The sequence below is a fragment of the Tursiops truncatus genome, chromosome 2 (genome assembly GCF_011762595.2).
Source record: "Tursiops truncatus isolate mTurTru1 chromosome 2, mTurTru1.mat.Y, whole genome shotgun sequence".
Taxonomy (NCBI): Eukaryota; Metazoa; Chordata; class Mammalia; order Artiodactyla; family Delphinidae; genus Tursiops; species Tursiops truncatus.
In genome coordinates this window covers 111,101,461-111,121,737 of record NC_047035.1, presented here as the reverse complement: position 1 = coordinate 111,121,737, position 20,277 = coordinate 111,101,461, and the positions used below count along the sequence as shown (strand labels likewise).

Below are 20,277 nucleotides of genomic sequence, written 5' to 3'. Positions count from 1 at the left end.
AAGTTTGTTTTTTCATCTGTGAAGTTCACATAGTACTTCCTCCTAAGACTGTCAAAAGAATTAGGAGTACATGTGGAGTCCTTTTGCCAGAGCCCGACTGTGGGCACGCAGACACTTGAACTGCCCATATTCCCACTACTACTTGGCTTTGATTTGGGTGGGGGAGGATACCCAAAGCCTACCAGAGGAAAAGCGCTCCCGGCTGTGGCTCAGGGCAGGCACAGCATCTTCTTACCTTTGCCGTCCTGGCAGCTAGAACGTGAAACGAACTGCATGACCTGGAGCAAGCTGCTTAAACAGTGGTTTGTTTTCTCATCTACCACCCGAGTCAGGCTGAGTGGTAAATGAGTTTGAGCTTGGGGGGCACCTACAATGGTGCTTATTCCCTCTCCTTATTCCTAAACAAAGATCAAGAAACACCAATCCAGGGACTTCCCTGGTGGTCCAGTGGTAAAGAATCCACCTTGCAGCGCAAGGGATGCGGGTTCAATCCCTGGCTGGGGAATTGAGATCCCATATGCCGCAGGGCAACTAAGCCCGCGCGCCATAACTACTGAGCTCGAGCACCTCAACTAGAGCCCGCGTGCCACAAACTATAGAGCCCACGCACCCTGGAGCCTGCGCGCCACAACTGGGGAGAAGCCTGCGCTCTGCAATGAAGAGCCCACGTGCCCCAATGAAAGGTCCCGCATGCTGCAACTAAGACCCGACGCAGCCAAAAATAAATTAAATAAATCTTAAAAAAACACAAAACTTTCTATCATTCTACTTTAAAAAAAAGAAAAAGAAACACCAATCCAGAGCCATTGGGGGCTGTACTTTGCTGTACCCTGATACTCAGAGCTCTGAATATTTACTGACAAGAAGCTGCCTGGGTGACACCACCTGGTGGGTATTTCCAGATGGAGACAGTACCCTCTTCATTGCTTGCAGGAGTTGAGAAGATGCACTCTCCTCCTCCTGATTACCTTGCCACACCAATGATGGGATTTGGGAATTAGTTTGGGGCCTCCTACTCTGTATTCGATTGAATTGCAGAGATTTAATTTCACCAGTGTTAAAAAAGGAAAGACAGAGTAACAGGCATTAAATTAAGCTCGTGCGCTTTTGCCAAGACCACTCCACCCCCACCAGACCTCAGGGATTTACTTCCTTCTCTAGTGCCCAAAGAGATTACCACTCTACTAGATTTTCTAAACTGAAATGGAACAGCCATTCTTATCTCGGCGATGTCACTAGGTGCTGATGAGCACAGAGCAAAATCCCAGGAAGGCACTGGCTCTTCCAGGTGCACTAGAGGCAATGTGCGCGGGGTTGCCTAATAATATCCTCCCTAAACCGTGTGTTTACCAGCAGTTCGTGGGCAGCTCTATTTCTGATCCTTTCCAGGACTTTTTTCTTCCTCTTTCGCTGTTCTCTTGGCTACTGCTCGATGGTTTGCTTTGCAGTCCTGTCATTTCACAAAATCCTACTTCTGGAAAAGGATTAGCAAAATTACACAGTGTTGCTGCTACTTAACATTCAGGAAATGCAGCATCCACACACAAGTTACCAATCATACTTACCAGATGGTAACTGTATCTTTTCACCAGAAAGGGAGCTGCAAACATTGAAACTCATCACCAACACATTTAAATTCACATCCATTTTCAATTTGACATCCTTAATGAGTTGGTATAATGAAAATCAGTATTTTATCCCTATATTGTTAACTATTTGTAACAATAATGCTACAATAATGCAGACTTGATATTTTTAAAATAGTCATGAAACAAAATCTCACAACCTACAATTCTGATATACTCTGTATCTAAATATATTTTTTCAGTACTTCAGAGTTTTATATTCAGAATGGGCTAATGGAAATGGCACATGGCAGGAAGAATAAAAATCTTGCAGCTGATGATGGTGTCTATATACTTTTTTAGCACCACTGCTTAAGCTTAGTGGTTACTTTTTGATCAACTATCTCCCTAAAAAAACTTTAAGATCAACTAGTTCTCTCTTATTGGACTTGTGTTAGGAGGCAACTGAAGCCCATGCGGGTGGAGTAAATTTCTGATGTGATAACAGCAGAGCCAGAGAGCCTTGCCTCCCGAGTCCCCGGTCTAGATTCCAGTCCACCTAACACTCCCGAAAGAACTCTGAGTTTTGGCCTTAGCTGGTTGTCAATAAATTAAATGGCAACCCTGGCTAGTCTGGTTTCTGTGTACTTAATGAGTGAAGAATGGTTGCTAATGGGCTGAATTGTGTCCCACCCAAAATCCGTGTTGAAGTCCTAACCACTAAGACCTCAGCTTGTGACTGTATTCGGAGAGAAGACCTTTAAAGAGGTAATTAAGGTAAAATGAGGTTTCTGAATTAATGGGCCCTGATTCAATACGACTTGGTTAGGACACAGACAACACACAGAGGGATGACCATGTGTGAGAACACAGCAAGAAGGCAGCATCTGCATGCCAAGGAAAGAGGCCACAGAAGAAACCAACCCTGGTGACACCTTGATTTTGGACTTCTACCCTCCAGAATTGCGAGAAAATAAATTTCCACTATTTAAGGCACACAGTCTGTGGCTTTTTTTTTTTTTTTAATGGCAACCCTAGCAAATACAGTGGTCCAGACTGAAAGAAAATGTAGAACTCACATTATACTTTTCTTTATAATAGAGACACTATGTTATTAAGTAGGGCTCATTTATCCTAAGGATACAGTGGAATCTCATGGAACCAGAGTGGAATGCCGATGGCCTCAGAAATGCATTGGAGGGACTCCCCTGGTGGCGCAGTGGTTAAGAATCCACCTGCCAACGCAGGGAACACGGGTTCGAGCCCTGGTCCTGGAAGATCTCACATGCCGCGGAGTAACTAAGCCCGTGAGGCACAACTACCGAGCCTGCGCTCTAGAGCCCACAAGCCACAACTACTGAGCCCATGTGCCACAACTACTGAAGCCTGTGCACCTAGAGCCCATGCTCTGCAACAACAGAGTCAGCACAATGAGAAGCCCGTGCACTGCAACAAAGACCCAATGCAGCCAAAAATAAATAAATAAATTTATTTAAAAAAAAAAAAAAAGAAATGCATTGGACCCAGGGCCTGGAGCATTGTCAAGATTCTGTGTTCGGGCTTCCCTGGTGGCGCAGTGGTTGAGAGTCCACCTGCCGATGCAGGGGATGCGGATTTGTGCCCCGGTCTGGGAAGATCTCACATGCCGCAGAGCAGCTGGGCCCGTGAGCCATGGCTGCTGAGCCTGTGCGTCCGGAGCCTGTGCTACGCAATGGGAGAGGCCACAACAGTGAGAGGCCCGTGTACTGCAAAAAAAAAAAAAAAAGATTCTGTGTTCATCTCTGCTTTTCATTGTGTATCTGCTTCAGTTTTGTTTTGTTTTGTTTTTTAAATCCATCCCAATTTCCAATTCCTGGGGAAGAGACTGATTGGCCCAGCTTGAGTGAGGGACTCACCCCTGGTCTAAGAGTCATGTTAGAAACGACTGTTAGAGGGAGGCAGAGTCACATGGCACACGGTGGCCATCATAGCCCTGTGAAGGGCTTCCCTGGTGGCACAGCAGTTAAGAATCCACCTGCCAATGCAGGGCACACGGGTTCGAACCCTGGTCCGGGAAGATGCTACATGCCGCGGAGCAACTAAGCCCATGCGCCACAACTACTGAGCCTGCGCTCTAGAGCCCGCGAGCCACAACTACTGAAGCCTGCACGCCTAGAGCCCGTGTTCCACAACAAGAGAAGCCACTGCAACGAGAAGCCCATGCACTACAACGAAGAGTAGCCCCCGCTCGCCACAACCAGAGAAAGCCCGTGTGCAGCAACAAAGACCCAACACAGCCAAAAATAAATAAAAATAAAATAAATTAAAAAATAAAAAAGCCCTGTGGAGACAAAGGAGGCGTTCTCAGGAAAGGAGAGCTCACCAGACTATGGAATAAGTCCTGTGCAGCATGGAGGGTCTGTCTCCTCTCAAGGGCAATGGGGAGGCAAATATGTGATGCTCAGTGTGCTAAAGCAGAATGGCCGATGTATTAAGTTTGGCTACAGAGAGCAAAATTAAGGCAAGAGCAGTGCAAGGCCTCATTCAGACCAAGGACTGCTTGCAATCTTATGGCTGTTTCCCAAGTGAGGATGAGAGAAAGAAGAGATGACGACAATGTTGATTAGCAGCCTGTCAACGTATGTGCACCCATCAGGTAGAAAAAGTTGATTGGTGATCAACTGGAATTCCATTATAGAAATGGTGCAGAATGTTTATAATCTAAAAAATAATGTGCAATGAAACATAACAGGAAGTCAGACTAGTCTCTGGTTTCATACATATTAGGGAGCCTAAATCATTACTTTCTGAGAGGAAGGGGGAGGAGATTAAATAATGCTTTTTGTTCTGGAGAAGAGGTCATGTATGGGAAAAACAGCAAGAACAAACTTTCAAATAAATCGGAATCAGACAAAAGTGATTACCAGCCTGAATTAGTATGGGAAAGGGCATCCTCACAACTGTCACAGCACCTTGCTTTTGCTCACGTTACCCCTTCTTTTTCTTCCACCTAGTACCCAGGCCTGAAGCCCCTGCTTAGGCTATCTCCTCTGTAACACCTACCCTGACTGACCACACAATTTGGCATTTTATTTTTCTGAAACTGTTTTGTGGACATTGTGTTCCCCCTATAGACTAAACCTCCTTAGGATGAAGGCCTATACGATATTCCCCACTTTGTCTTAAAGGGCCTGACACACCTTTAATGAACATTTGTTGCCTGACTAGTTGTCACCAGCTGAAAAGAAAATGGTCAGAAATATGCTTGCTGGGCTCAAGTAATCTTAGAATAATCACAGAAGAAAGAGAAACATCCAGGTATGTTCCTTTTAAGATAAAAACTTTATTTTACAATTATATAAAGCTGCTTTACATTAAGCACAAACAATCCATTTACTTTGTATAGAAACAAAATACCTTTTCATCTGCAAAAAATCAAGTTTTGCTGTATATAAAACTAACATGTGCACATTGTGCTTAAACTGCAAAGTCTGTACAGCTTTACAAAGGACTACCCTTCAGAAGGGCATCCAGTAAACACTTTATTGCATATTTAACACATGGTCTATAACCCACATGTACAATGGAGGAGAAACAAGAAAAACAATTAAAAGGAGGACGAAAATAGCAGCTTTCAGTGAAAGTTTGCACACCGACAAAGAAAAAGGTCTGCCACATCTGTAGAGTTGTGCTTGTGTGTCATTTTTGTATTTCCTCACATACACTGGATGGTTTTTGGATGAAGCCTTTATGTACAATAACTCTGAAAGGGTCAAACCTGACCTTCATCTGGAAACTTTTGGCTGGTTTTATAACTGAAGTGGCAATAGGTTTAATTTAATATCAAAGCTAACTCAAGGTAAGTGTAGACAACTAATATCCACATTCTTGGAGCGAAGAAAAATTTAAAGAAATAAAACAAAACTTTAAAATACCTTCCCCATTCTCGCAAAGCTCAGACTAAATAAACATTTTGCATGATTTAAAATCCTAGAAAACTCCACAGGTGCTTAGGAAGAAAAATGTGATGGATGGTCTTGGGCAGTGTTTCTCCACATATATCCCCCGGTCCACTTGCATCAGAATTACCTGAACACTTTTTAAAAATGCAGATTATCATGCTTCACAGGCAGATTTATTGAATATCTGGAATCTGTATTTCAGTAAGCTCCCAGGTGATTCTGAGGCATTAGTCTGAGATGCACCGGTTTGTACGGACAGTGCTGCTACAGGGTCAACTCACCCTCTTCGAAAATTCTGGGATCACAGGAAAAATCGAGTTGCTGTCGCAACGTGGAAGGCAGTGTGAAACCAACAGCAATGAAATAGCAATGTCATTTCTAGATCAAAATGTCTTTCTTTTTTCAGTGGAAAAAGACAGCCACATTGTTAAGGCACTGATATTTGTCACAGAAGCAGTACCATACTGTTTTCATTGATTCCCTCAATCTGAAGTACCAGTATGCAAACACAAGGCAGAAGTCTGGACTGCTCTAAATAATAACACATACGATGGAGTAAAAACGATTTCCAGATTGGAGAAGGTTTACTTTTGAGCCCTGAAATAAAAAAAAAAGAAGGAGTCCAGATATTCTTGTTGAGACATCTAATGTATAAGAACTACAAAGGTCAACATCTAGGGGGAAACCTAATGACCCACAACTGTTTTGTTGTGGGCAAAATCGACTTGTGGTCACATAAATTGGGAGTTTAAACTTACTTTTCCATGGCCAGTTTAATATTGTCTTCAGTTGTAGATCTTCGTTCCTGCCCCCCTTGCCACTGAAACATATATTTTGTACATAGGTATGCATGTATTGTCTGGTTTCTAAGTGGTGTTGGTAGGCTGAGTTCAATCAAGATGTAGTGTGCAGGCGGGTGCCCACCTGGCTCTTGAGGTGCATTTCATACAGGTCACACACACACTGCACGGTGCGTGTCAGACTCAGTCCCCTGAAAATATGGGGTCTCATATTTCCATTCTGTATAAGTTATTGTATTGATTTAGTGTATTGTCATACACTAAAACAAAGACAGCAAAATCAGCCTCCCTCAGTTCTGACCTACTGCCTGAAGTCTTATAGCAGACACTACCCAGGGTATGAGGGCTATGATACCTATTTATGTGAGGTATAAAACCAAAATAAAGGTCTGATTACACACGTACAGCTAATGCAGTAGCATCACTTTTACCCAATAGCTGAAATAATTTAAAGTTAAAATTGCAAAGGAAAAACACTGATGCACAAAAGGCAATAGTCTGGAAAGTTGTCGACCAAGAATGATCTAAGTAGAAAAAAAAAAACTGCTATAAACCTTATAATATCTGACCTAGTAATTTTCTTTAAAGGGGAAAAAAAATCTTAAAAAGACAGTGGTAGTGGACTTATCAAAATTACTACCTCCTCCCCAAATTTAGGTTTATAATAAAAATTCCCAAATGCCCCCCCTGCCAACATAGAAAAAACTCTCTAGCATAGTCTGAAATGAAATACAAAATTCTAGATAGTGACAAAAAGAAACCACCACAATGGGGGTAAAGGAGGGATAGAATGATTATCAAACCTTTACTGATTGTAGATCAAGTTTCATAAAACAGATAACATTTCTGTAATTTCTTGTGCAGTCAACAAGTTTCATCTTAGTTGTGCTTACATTATATAACTGTGAAGCCTGAACACTGGTTGTGTTTTTAATTTACACGTTTCAAGAAAACCATAAATTCAAAATATTCTCTATATATAACAAATTGAACAAATGCAACAAATGCTCATTCACTCCCAAGAAATTAATATATAGAAAAGAAACACCATTTTTAAAGTTGCACACAGTCCACTATTCAGGCTACAAGTACATATTTACTGTATTACAGCACATTATTTTTTAAAGTCTGCTTTCAACATAAACATAAATAACCACATTTTAAAAGAGCCCCATACTAAGCTTGCAGGCAAGTGCTGGACAGTTGGCCAGTAAGAGCTACTTACCATTGTCTTTCCCAAACCGAGAGGACTGGACTATCTGTGGAACTATCTGTATAGGGTGATAAGCAAGGCCAAGTTAAACATTTTCATTCACCCATTGACTAAACACTTTCTGCTCTAAATGCCACCTACATTTCTAAACACCCAACTCATGGTATGCAATTATCTCAGAAGACTGGTTTTAAGGATCATTTATCACTTTGATGTAATCCACAAAAACCTAGTATACAACCTTTTAAAATGTGCCTATGCTCTGCTGACAGAGAGCCCGTAGTTTTTGTGTACAGCAGAGGCTGAAATATGATTTTGGTTCTGAGCTCTAGTTGTGCTTTGCCCTGCTGCCTTTAAGGTAGCTTTTCCACCTCTTGACAAATTCTTTGAAGATTGGGGACTCATCAATGGTGCTGAGTAGCTGCAGTTGATTGATGTGGGTGGTGTGATAGTCCCAGCGGGCCAGGTTGGGGGCAATGCCAAGCATGAAGTGCCGGAGGTCATAGATGGTTCCTGAGCCAGTGTCGTACAAGGGGAGCATGGCTTTAAGGGATTCCATGCCACGCTCATACAAGGACCTCGCTTCTTTCCCGAGTTTTTCCCCTGCAGTTTCTTTTAAGTCATACAGCCCAATTAAAGAATACATAAAGCCATTTAAAACAAAAGAGCTAGGTGTGGTTGGATATTCTTCATACCAGTCATGTTTATTCATAAACACAGCTTTAACTCCATGCTGCTCTGATAGAAATTTGTAAGGGGCTGTTGCCCTTAAAGCTGAATTGAGGAATATACGGTCTTTTGTTAAGAGATAGGCCCTGACTAATGTAGAAATGGCTTGCCCTTGGGCCATGGCAGAGTACCACCCTGGCTCTAAAGACTTGAACCCTTCCCCTAACTTACGGGTCACCATAATTGGCCAGCCACCTTTCTCATCCTGGTTCCTCACCAACCAATCACTGGCAGCAAAGAATGCGGCCATGTGGGCTGTGGTAGAGATGGTAATGTTGTCGAGGAAGCCTTTCCCTTTTGCAATCAGCCTAACTACTTTCTTGGGCATTATTTTGGTTGGCTTGACAGCTTTTGTGTTGGAAAGACCCACTCCTTTCCGGAGGTCAGTGACCAGGTCCCTGGTAACCGTGCTCCATGAAGTTCTGGGCCCAATGCCATAGTATATGTCTCTTTCTTTAAAAGCAATGAGCTGGGTATTTGAGACATAATGTACAGTGAAGAGCTGATTCTTTTCTGTGGTCTCCAGAACCACAGACACACTTCCGTTTGTTAAGAACTTGAGGTCAAATGAAATAATAAAATCTTTTGTGTTCCCCAGTTGCAAGGATACACCATCACTGGTTTCTGTAGGGGGAAAATATACCAAAAAAGACTGGTTAGAATAGAAGCTCTTTGTATTTAAAAGTTACTTGCCATTCATCCTTGACAATCACTGACCATACAAAATTAATCCTTCAATATTTTATATGTCAGATTTTTAAAAATATTTTAATTTTTACTAAGTTAACCATAAACAGATGACAATTGTTGAGTCCGTGACGGCTTGTGAGCACCAGGGCAAAGCTCTTACCTTCTGGCCTGTCTAGTTTACATTAGAGGGGTTAATGGCCTTAGCAGATAGCTAAGGTACTGTGGTCAAACTGCCTTTTCTAGATCAAATACTGGCTGACCAATAATCAATGACTGTCTAGTATACCCATTCTACAAAAAGAAAAAGTATAGCCAAAAGCTGGCTCAGCACATAATATTACAAGAAAGAGCCTAGAAGAAAAGAATGGTTAGACGTGAATTAAAAAAACAATTTTTTTTTTTGGCTGTGCTGTGCAGCTTGTGCAATCTTAGCTCACCAACCAGGAATAGAATCTGGGCCATCCGCTGTGGAAGCATGGAGTCCTAACCACTGGACCACCAGGGAATTCCCTAAAAAATTTTTATTTACTTAATATTTAGTGAGTATTTACTATGTTCTAAGTGCTTTACACATATTAACTCATTTAGTCAGTATAACACTTAAGAGTAGTGCTATTATTACTCTTACTTTCTGAATGATGAACACAGACACAGAAGTTAAGTAACTTGCCTAAGGTACAAAGAGTTGAACACAGGTTGTCTAGTCTGGCTGTAGAATACATGCTCTGAATCACCAATTGATGTTGAAAATGATAGGTTTGTTTTCAGATATTCATTGGAATTGTGAATAAATTCTGGAAATTAAGCAATCGGCTCACGTAGTCAACAAAAAGTGAGGAATACGGGGGAGGCTCTGGAGTTAAAACAAACAAACTTTGTGTGGATTCTCACTTCACCAGTTACTAGCTTTGAGATGGTCAACAAGGTACACCTATTTGAGGGCTTCCCTGGTGGCGCAGTGGTTGAGAGTCCTCCTGCCGATGCAGGGGACACGGGTTCGTGCCCCGGTCCGGGAAGATCCCACATGCCGCGGAGCGGCTGGGCCCGTGAGCCATGGCCGCTGAGCCTGCGTGTCCGGAGCCTGTGTTCCGCAATGGGAGAGGCCCGCGTACCGCAAAAAAAAAAAAGATACACCTATTTGAGCCTCAGTTTCTTCACATGTTAAGTAGAAATAATATTACTTTGTAAGGTAACTGTGAGGATTAAAAAAAAGGATAGTGGCTTGGAACATAGTATAAAATGATGATAATGATGATTTTGAAGCCAATGGTTTCAGAGGCTGATAAAATAGCAGAGCTGTTTTATTTGGCAAATCGTCAAATAGGAAATTTCTCTTGCATGTCTACAGTACGATGATGCCTGACTCTCAGAAAGTTGACTTCTACCAAGAAAAGAAACTGAGAATATTAAAACCAAACAGTAGCAGCAGCAGGAAGAAGAGGAAGAGGAAGAAGAAGAAAAAGAGGAAGAAAAACAACAAAAATATATGTAGTACAAATTTTATACCATTAAAGGTAAATGTGAATATCTTGGTCTATACAGAGCTTAAATCTTTTTAAAATTTAATTAATTAAGAAATTAACTTTGGCTGCGTTGGCCTTCGTTGCTGCACGTGGGCTTTCTCTAGCTGCGGTGAGCGGGGGCTACTCTTCATTGCGGTGCGTGGGCTTTTTTTTTTCACTGCAGTGCCTTCTCTTGTTGTGGAGCACGGACTCTAGGCACGTGGGCTTCAGTAATTGTGGCACGTGGGCTCAGTAGTTGTGGCGCATGGGCTTAGTTGCTCAGTGGTATGTGGGATCTTCCCGGAACAGGGCTCGAACCTGTGTCCCCTGCATTGGCAGGCGGTTTCTTAACCACTGCGCCACCAGGGAAGTCCCCAGAGCTTAAATCTTAAAAACACATTCACATGTATTATCTCATTTGATCCTTACAATAATCTTCTGACGTTGGTAGAGCAGGAATTACTGCTTCCATTTTAGAGATGAAGATATGGAGGCTTTGCAAGGGTAAAAGGTTTGCCCAAAGTCAAATGCTAACTAGTGGTAGAGCAGGGACTAGAAACCAGGGTTCCTGGGTCTAAGCTCAAAGATTGTGAAAAAGAAATGATATTGGAAATACCATCCTCATGAGAATAACCAGTGGAAGAATTATTTCTCTTAAACATAGCTATAGAATCAGATCTACTTTAAGGCATCCTTGAGGAAATCTTGGGTGCTCCTTATTGGAGCAATGATTGGGAATGTGAACTGATGATAGTGTATACAGTGTGAGTAGCTTGGACAGTATTATCACCATGTTGAGCTGATCATTTAACTCTTCCAACACTGGACTCTACCAGTGTGGATATAATTGACCCAAGGCTCTTAATTACTTCATTTGATGGAATAAACAATTATGGAAGTTGTACTGAGAATGAGAACATCTTGCTAGATGTATGATGCTTTGACTTTTTAAAAAGTGATGTCAGAAGTATATTTCTAACACAGTAAAAATCCATTTTATCTGGGGAAATGTCAACATGCAACCTCTCTCTTAGCTGGCATTTTCCTGTATCGATAGTAAATGGAATCTGATGCTCAGAACAACATACTTGATGTTTCAGGATGTTTCGCAGGATTCTGAATTGACTTATGAATTACTCAAGATTAAATTAAATTATACTCAGCAGAGGCTATCTTGAGTGCTACTTATTTTTTTATTCTTATGGTAATGCCTTATTAATCAGACAACACTGTTAACTATGGCATCCATTCTCACCACCATCTTCAGAAGTCCAAATGGGAGAAAGTTGAAGAATTATATTTTCTTCTCAGAATTCCATTCTAATGTTCACTTTATGTATACAAATCTAATGAAATGATACAGTTCGATCAATCACCTTATGTTTCAATATAACAGATTACGTAGTTCAAAGAACTCAGTAATGAATGATGTCATTTAACACCACCAGAGGGGGTTATTGAGCCACAGAGGAGAAGTGACAAAGAAGTCACAATCCCCAATTTAAATCAATCCACAATCATATGAGACAAGTCTTTTAATTCCTATCTTACAGATGTACAGAGAGGTTAAATATCCTGTCTACGTCACTCAGAAGGGTCTGAATGGTAGCAACTGGGACATGACTGTGGTTATGGCAACCACTTTGGAAATATACCAGGCAAGATTTTGAGCTCTACTGGAGAGTCCTAAGCTATCTGGAGACCTGTGCTTTAAATCTACTAATAGACAGGGGTAAGACAGGAATAAAGACACAGACCTACTAGAGAAGGGACTTGAGGATATAGGGAGGGGGAAGAGTAAGCTGTGACAAAGTGAGAGAGTGGCATGGACATATATACACTACCAAAGGTAAAATAGATAGCTAGTGGGAAGCAGCCGCATAGCACAGGGAGATCAGCTCGGTGCTTTGTGACCACCTAGAGGGGTGGCATAGGGAGGGTGGGAGGGAGGGAGACGCAAGAGGGAAGAGATAGGGGAACATATGTATATGTATAACTGATTCACTTTGTTATAAAGCAGAAACTAACACATCATTGTAAAGCAATTATACTCCAATAAAGCTGTAAAAAAAAAAAAGCTACTAATAGAAAGTTTCGAGCTTCCTGTCGCTTGAAATCCATGACTCCTCTCTCTGACCGGTTATTCCCAGGAGTCACTATAAGTGTCTATTTTTGGTATATGTGGTACATATAAATGTACTTTAGGCAACAAAGGGTGATAAACATTTAAGAATAGTCTTTAAATCAATGTTTTCACACATAACATGAACTGTTATTAATCAACAGGTTTACTACGTGGAGTGAGAAGAGGCCTTAGTCAGAACCTCAAGGAACAGAGAGACAAGGGTCAGGCAGAAGAGAAGTTCATAAGAAGCCTCAGAAGGAATGGCTACACAGAGAGGAGAAAGTGAGGTCATGGAAATGAAGTGAAGAGAGTGCTTGGGAAAGGGAAAGCTAATTTAATAAAGCAGGACAGGTATAAAGTTTTAATTCATTCAATTTTAAAATTAGGTAGAAGGAAAAAAAACATTCTTCAACAAACAAAACAATAAAAAATACGTTGCAGATCCATGTTATGGTTTTTCCCTCTAGATAATCTTATTTCCTTTCAGGGAAAAAAATTCAAGGCCAAAAAGGAAAAAGACCAACAGCATGTAGCCTCTGGTCTTCCAGAGCCTTACTTCACTTAGGCCTACGCTTTTATGCACAAGTTCCAATTTCTTCTCATCAGTGATTCTCTGAATTTATCTCCCAAGAAGACTACATCATCTAAAAAGCCTCATTTCCCATTCCTACGTTTCAATAAACGCCTCACCTTTTTGATTTCCTTCTTTTGCTCTGAGCAACAACTCCAACTAACTCTCCTTCATATACTTGTATCAAACGCAACTCCAGACACATCCAAGATATCAAAACAAGCACCACCTTCTGAGGTAGCACACTCCTACCAACAGAGAGTTCCAATTGTGAGTAGCTAGTGTGCCACTGGCAGAATATCTGTCACAGACAGTTCTCTCCTCCATATGCTTAAACCCACCTTGGGAAGTAGTTTCATCTCTGGTTGCTGGCTGCAGAATGAAGGGCTAAAGTGAAGGCCCTTCACTTAGTATGAGGAGACCTATTGTTTGTATTAACCAGGGTACCCAAAAGTGCACAATGAAATCTATTGCTCTGAATAGGGCAGAGTTCAAGAGATGGTTCTAGAAAACTTCCCAGGACTTGAGGAGACAGAGATGAGGGCTGCTGTTTTCTACCCTAATCCAGACTACATTATGAATCAGTGTAAAAATAAGCCCTCTAGATGCAACCAAAATCAAATGTCCTTTTTAATCTAATAATTTCCTGCTATAAATCATAAGCTAAATATTCTTAAACATCTCCATGTACTTTCTCACCCAGCCAAGCCTGTTGCTTTACAATAAGCAAAGATGCTCTATGTACTGGAATATCACAGAATGCCATAGGATAAAAGAAGTTTTACTCACAGAATAAAAAGTAAAGGTCACCACCCATTATTTGCATTGCATTAAGCACTCATAAATCCATTACTTAAGGCCATCTAGAATGAGTAGATTTGTACTGCTGTTTTCAAGGTCTGTGAATTACACAGTCATCAGTAAAGGACAAGGACAGAATACAGAAAAGGTCTTATAACCTTTTCTCTCTTTTTATTTACCAACTGGCAAGGTTGGTGGGAGGGAGGATGAGTTCTGTTCTTGACAACATTCCCCCCCTACAGAAAATTAAGCCTGAGGTGCTAACTAAAATTATTCCATTGTCTTTTTAAGTAATGAACTCATTAATTCTCATGGATATTGATTAGTGGAGAGAAATACATTACATCCCAATTAATGGGACCGTCTTAGAAAAAGGGGAAATGTTGCATAAAGTTAATTTGATTTTATAAAAGATTTTATTAATGAAATGGCTTTATATGAAGTTTGAAACAATCTATCTAGTACATTAACAAAAGTCAATATAGAAAGCAGGCCTGGTTGGTAATGCTATATTACTTTGAAAAAATAAAAAGCTACTGGTAAAAAATAGGCAAAGGAAAGGCTGGCTCTCGCTACAAAGAAAAATTTCTGCCTTAATGCAAAATAGTTAAAAAATTAAAGGATGAGTACTGTGCTGAAACATTAAAATAAACTGAGAAACTTTATTCCTGTGGGATCTGGTTCCCTGGAAGGAGAAAGACATCATGCAGTAACCTGGTTCTTGTGGCTTGGCTCTTCATGCAGTAAATATTCCTTATACAACCTTAAATATTTTAGCTGATCCTTTAGATTTCACTTGGGTGACACTATTTGTTTCTTCATATATGTAATATCAAGCATCTGCTGATGTGTTTTTTAAAAACCATAAAAACAATTTTAAGGGAGTATCAGGTGCTATAAATCAACATAAAATTAGCAAACATATAAAAACACATCACTTAAACAAAACAAAACAAAACAAAACATCACTTACCCGGAGCAGTGAACTGTTTAACATTGGTGAATCTAGACTTATCGGCCACACTAGCCATAAAGCAGCCCTTTGGCACGGTCCAGTCATTGGGCTTGCTATTTTTGTCCCTGTCTTCTGCTGTTTCATATACCTCTATGTGAGGGGGTTTCTCAGTTAGATTCTTGCTGTAATGACTTAACCCATACTGTGCAATCTGGATTGGGTAGAAATAGCCTTGAGGTCCCCATTGTGTAGATAGAGGTACACCTATAAAACAGAGAAACAAAATAAATATCTCCAGACATTCATAATCCTATTCTGAATACCACTCTTCACTGTTTTACTTCTGGGGGAGTTATAGGGTTATCAGCAACTTTTAAGCTTCCTTATTACACTGTTTTCATAATTACTAAAAACAAGTACCAAATTAACCAGAAATGAAAAACAGAACTAAATGCTCATTCACTCTCATTCATTATTTGTTGACAGATAGCAATGCAATGTTGTGGATCATCTTTTTAAGGACTAATTTTTAATGTGTGCTACTTTTGCTCATAGCTACAGATGTCATATTTCATAATTCTGTTTCATACATTCAAGTTTTACACAATTTAAATACATATAGTTAATGTTACCAGCTTTATTCTAGAATATTAAACCTGAAATTTTCTTAACATCTGTACTTAACAGTCAAGTTAATTACATACTAATCTTTCCCTCCGGTGTCAAGATGTGGTCTAGTAACTTTATCATCTGATGGTTAAAAGTATTTGCTTAAGAAGCCAGCTATGGGGGGCTTCCCTGGTGGCGTAGTGGTTGAGAGTCTGCCTGCCAATGCAGGGGACACGGGTTCGAGCCCTGGTCTGGGAGGATCCCACATGCTGCGGAGCAACTGGGCCCGTGAGCCACAACTACTGAGCCTGCGCGTCTGGAGCCTGTGCTCCGCAACAAGAGAGGCTGCGATAGTGAGAGGCCCGCGCACCGCGATGAAGAGTGGCCGCCGCTCACTGCAACTGGAGAAAGCCCTCACACAGAAACAAAGACCCAACATAGCCATAAATAAATAAATAAATAAATTTATAAAATAAAATAAAATAAAATAAAAAGAAGTCAGCTATGACTAGGCAACTTAAAGTATAAACACAGTTTGCAATTCTTTTTCATATCCTTCAGATCAAAATGTAATTCTTGAGAACAAGGAGTGCTTTTTTTAAAGAATGAATTAAAGTTGTATATTTAAACCACAGATTCTTGATAAATTCATTAGTGGATTACCTCTTGTAAAGTTCTAAGCAAAACTTTTAAATGTTTGGCATTAGTGTTTATTTTAGTAATTTTCTACATGGGAAATACAATAATACCACACTGTACAGAATACTGTATTATTGCATCATGGTGTATGTGTTGAGAGATAAACTATTTGTAGTCCTAAAATAAATTAACAAGCAACAGATGGGCATGGCAGAAACTGGGAACCTATAAAACTATATGTGTTTTGATGTAGTTTCAAAATAGTTTAAGGAATTACAGACCATACAGGCTAAGAAACCTAGGTTACAGATAAGCTTTTTAACTTCAATATTCTTTCTCCAAGGGTAGATTTTTTTTTTCAAATTCAAACAATTATTTTCACTTAATAAAAGCAAGGTTTATACGATCTCATTTGATGGGTAATAACTACAATAATGTGCAATTGGCCTAAGAAGTGATAGACTGATCAATGGAACCGAATAGTAGGCCAGAAACATACTCTAGTAAAGATTTAGAAACATATTCTAGTTTCAAAATATTTTAGTATAACTATAAAGATTGATCAGCGGGGAAAAGAGGAGATTATTCAATAAACGTTAAGGGAAAAAAAATCTAAAATTAGGCCCTGACCTTGTACCATTTGTCAAAATATAAATCAGTCTAGCTTGACTAAAAAGTTAAATGTAAAAAAACCCCCCATAAAACTAATAGAGAAAATACAGATGAACAGCTGATCGTGGCATGGCAAATGATTTTCTAAGCAGAAAAGGAAGAATTAAAAAAAAAAACCCTAAGTTTAATAAATAGAACTAAAAATTTCTAAAACTAACAAAGCATAAATAAAATGCAAAGACAGCCAAATTAAAGAAAATATCTTTAACAAATGCAACAAGGTGCTACCACCCTTGCTATATATATAAAAGATCTCACAAATATATTTTTCTAAAAAACAACATTAATCACATTGAAAAAGGGGGAAAGAACATCAAGCCCATTCTATAATGGTTAAAAGCATATGAAAAACATATCTGACCTCACTAATTGCTACAGAAAGCAAATTATGAGATCCCTTTGTAAACAACAGATTAAAAAATGAACTTTCATGATGGCAGGAATTGGGTGACAGGGGCACCCTTATACTCTGCTATTGGAAGCATGAATAGGGTCAACTGTCTTGGAAAGTAGTTTGGTAAAATAGATTAACTGATACTATTTGACATGGTAATTTATTTCCTAGGGAACTACCCTGAGAATACAATTAAAACAGCAAATGATTAACTATGAATATCTATACCATTATGTATAATGGCAAAAAAGTGGAAATGACCTAAATGTCCAACTAAAGAGAAAGGTTCCATACATTATTATGGCATGTCCTTATTACGAATATTAGTGATTAAAATATTCAATAACAAGAGGAAATAATCATAACATGTTGAACGAAAAAAGAATACAAAATTGACTATACAGCATGATTCTAATTTGTTTAAAAATGTGTATCTACAAAAACAACAAAAAGATTGGAAAAGACATCAAAACATTAACAGTGGTTATGGTTGCTTTTTACTTTTTCTTTAGCATCTAAGCACCTATTAAGCTTATACACTTTTAAAAATTACTGGAAAAAAAAAAAGGTTTGGCGATGGATATCTTTCAAGCCTCTAAAAAACTATTACCCTCCTGAACACTGCACAATAAATATCATTATAACTATGTTAAAACATATACCTAGGTATAAAGACCTTCTGAGAATATATAAAAATGGTAATAATTATCTTCAATGGTAAGAATATAAGTGAATTTACCCCCTTCCTTCTTCTAAACATTCAGTAAAGATATTACAAAAATTAAAATATTAAGATATTAAAATCACTTTCTATTTTTTATTATTTTTTTATTTTTTGCGGTACGGGGGCCTCTCACTGCTGTGGCCTCTCCCGTTGCGGAGCACAGGCTCCGGATGCGCAGGCTCAGTGGCCATGGCTCATGGGCCCAGCTGCTCCGCGGCATGTGGGACCTTCCTGGACCGGGGTATGAACCCGTGTCCCCTGCGTCGGCAGGCGGACTCTCAACCACTGTGCCACCAGGGAAGCCCTAAAATCACTTTCTATAACAAAATGAGAAAAATGAAATAAAACCCAAACTAAGCAATCTTAAAACACACTAAGTTCTTTCCTCTGATTAAATGATATACTTTAAAGTCAAATTCAATATGGCTTTCTGATCAATCCTAGGTTTGAAATACAAATTCCAAAATGTATTAATTATACCCATAAGGAACCCCCAGGTTTTAAAGCCAATGAAAGACATTATGTAATAGACTATAGGAGTTCATGAAGTTCAGAGAAAATGATATTATGTATTATCTTGTTCTGAGAACTGTAAACCTCCATCCAGGGATGATACCTGGCTAATCTGGTAATAAGACTTGGTACATTGATGGGTCCACTGGATGGTCTGTCTCCCTTTCCCATCTCCTCTCATAGGATATGATAATAACCTATTACGATAGGTTATTAGGATAATAACTGTATATTTTAATGCAAAATTTCTGGAGATGCTGTGCCTTGACTTTACTGATGATAATTTTAGTTTCTGGGGTAGGTTAATGGCATAATCCTATTCAATCAGGTATGATCTTATTGTAGCCCTTAAATCACACCATCTAGAAAGTTCAGGTTTAACGTGTTCCTCCCTGCTAAGTCAGAGTGATGAAAGGTCTCTTGATAGTAAGCTATGCAAGTACTTGCTATATAATTAACACAGTCTCTTATTCCTCAACACAATCAGGACAGAAAAATGCAGTGGAGTAGATGGATACCAACCTTCAACCCCACTTATGCACTTGACTCTGTCTCGGACTTCCACATTGTAGCCTTCAAAGGACATAAACACACCATCAGGGTGATAAGGGGCTCTCTGTGCATAGACTTTGGAATAGCTATGAGAGAATTCAAACCGATCATAGCCATCGTACTGAACCACCTTTCCGTAAACGTCAAAATATTTCTCTACCCAGGTAAATGGAAGAAAGACTTCATTCCCCTCTCGTCTCCCTTTAATTGTGTGTTCATCATTTATGAGACAGTCAATTTCTTCATATTTGAGCCCTAACACCTTGCTTCCCCCATTGCTATTGAAGCCTCCAACAACAGGAGGCGCTTTCTGCTGTTCCTGAGGGAATGCCTCCTCAGAGTGCTTGGCCATGTGGTTCACATAGTTGTTGCTCTCAGATGCTGCTGCTCTTTTTTCTAACGCATCCACTCTGAAGCCACTACTCGAGTGCCGTGGAAACTGGATCGCTTTGTCGCTGGAACACTTATTCCACAAAAGTACTGTGACCAAAGTGAAGAGTGCGCAGATGACAATCAAAGTCTTATAGTTGACCCGAGCTGCCAAGCAACGCATATTCAGACCATACCTATGGAGGCAAGAAGAAAAATTCACACAAAGATGTACTTACTGACATTTCATAGGATAAGATTTACTTTTAAGATACTGAACCACCACATTAGGGCAATTTTATTAACTGCATGTAATCTGATCAGATTTAAAATTACTAACTCAAAGTTTTCAGCAGAGACAAAGAAAAGGCAAGAGTTGCTTCCCCCCTCTTAAAATGCTCAGTTAGCATGATCCTCTAAAGCAAAGATTCCCAATCTTTCTCTGTTTGTGGCTCCCTTGGATTCTTAATAATTTTTTCATGAAGCCCCTAGGTCAAAAAAAAAAAAAACCCGTTGGGCTTCCCTAGTGGCGCAGTGGTTGAGAGTCCGCCTGCTGATGCGGGGGACACAAGTTCGTGCCCCGGTCCAAGAAGATACCACATGCCGCGGAGCGGCTGGGCCCGTGGGCCATGGGCGTCCGGAGCCTGTGCTCTGCAACGGGAGAGGCTGCAACAGTGACAGGCCCGCGTACCGCAAACAAACAAACAAACAAACAAACAAAAACCTATTACTTCCATTTGTGAAGTAGTTGGGCTCAAACAACTTAATACATATTTTTGTCCTAACGACTGAGTAGCTGTTTGAAAAAAATATAACAGGTCATGTCAAGGTAGACACTGACATCCATGTTGCCAAATCCAACAATGAATTTTTAGTGCTCGCCCTATGTTGCTTCTCAGCAGCATGAAATAGT

General features: G+C 39.9%; 1 protein-coding gene across 3 annotated transcripts in view; it reads right to left on the bottom strand.

Moving 5' to 3' along the window:
• Positions 1–4,867: 4,867 nt before the first annotated feature.
• The window catches only part of GLCE (glucuronic acid epimerase), a 129,120-nt gene continuing 113,710 nt past the window's right edge, over positions 4,868–20,277 (bottom strand). For 2 of the 3 annotated variants that reach the window (XM_033851899.2, XM_019948931.3), the window contains 3 exons: positions 18,966–19,561; positions 14,911–15,156; positions 4,868–8,872 (listed from right to left, as the gene is read on the bottom strand). In XM_033851899.2, the coding sequence (XP_033707790.1) occupies positions 7,848–8,872; positions 14,911–15,156; positions 18,966–19,548 (1,854 nt within the window). In that variant the 5' untranslated portion in view covers positions 19,549–19,561 and the 3' untranslated portion in view covers positions 4,868–7,847. The remainder of the gene's footprint in view (positions 8,873–14,910; positions 15,157–18,965; positions 19,562–20,277) is intronic. The other variant, XM_019948938.3, reaches the window with a different exon arrangement.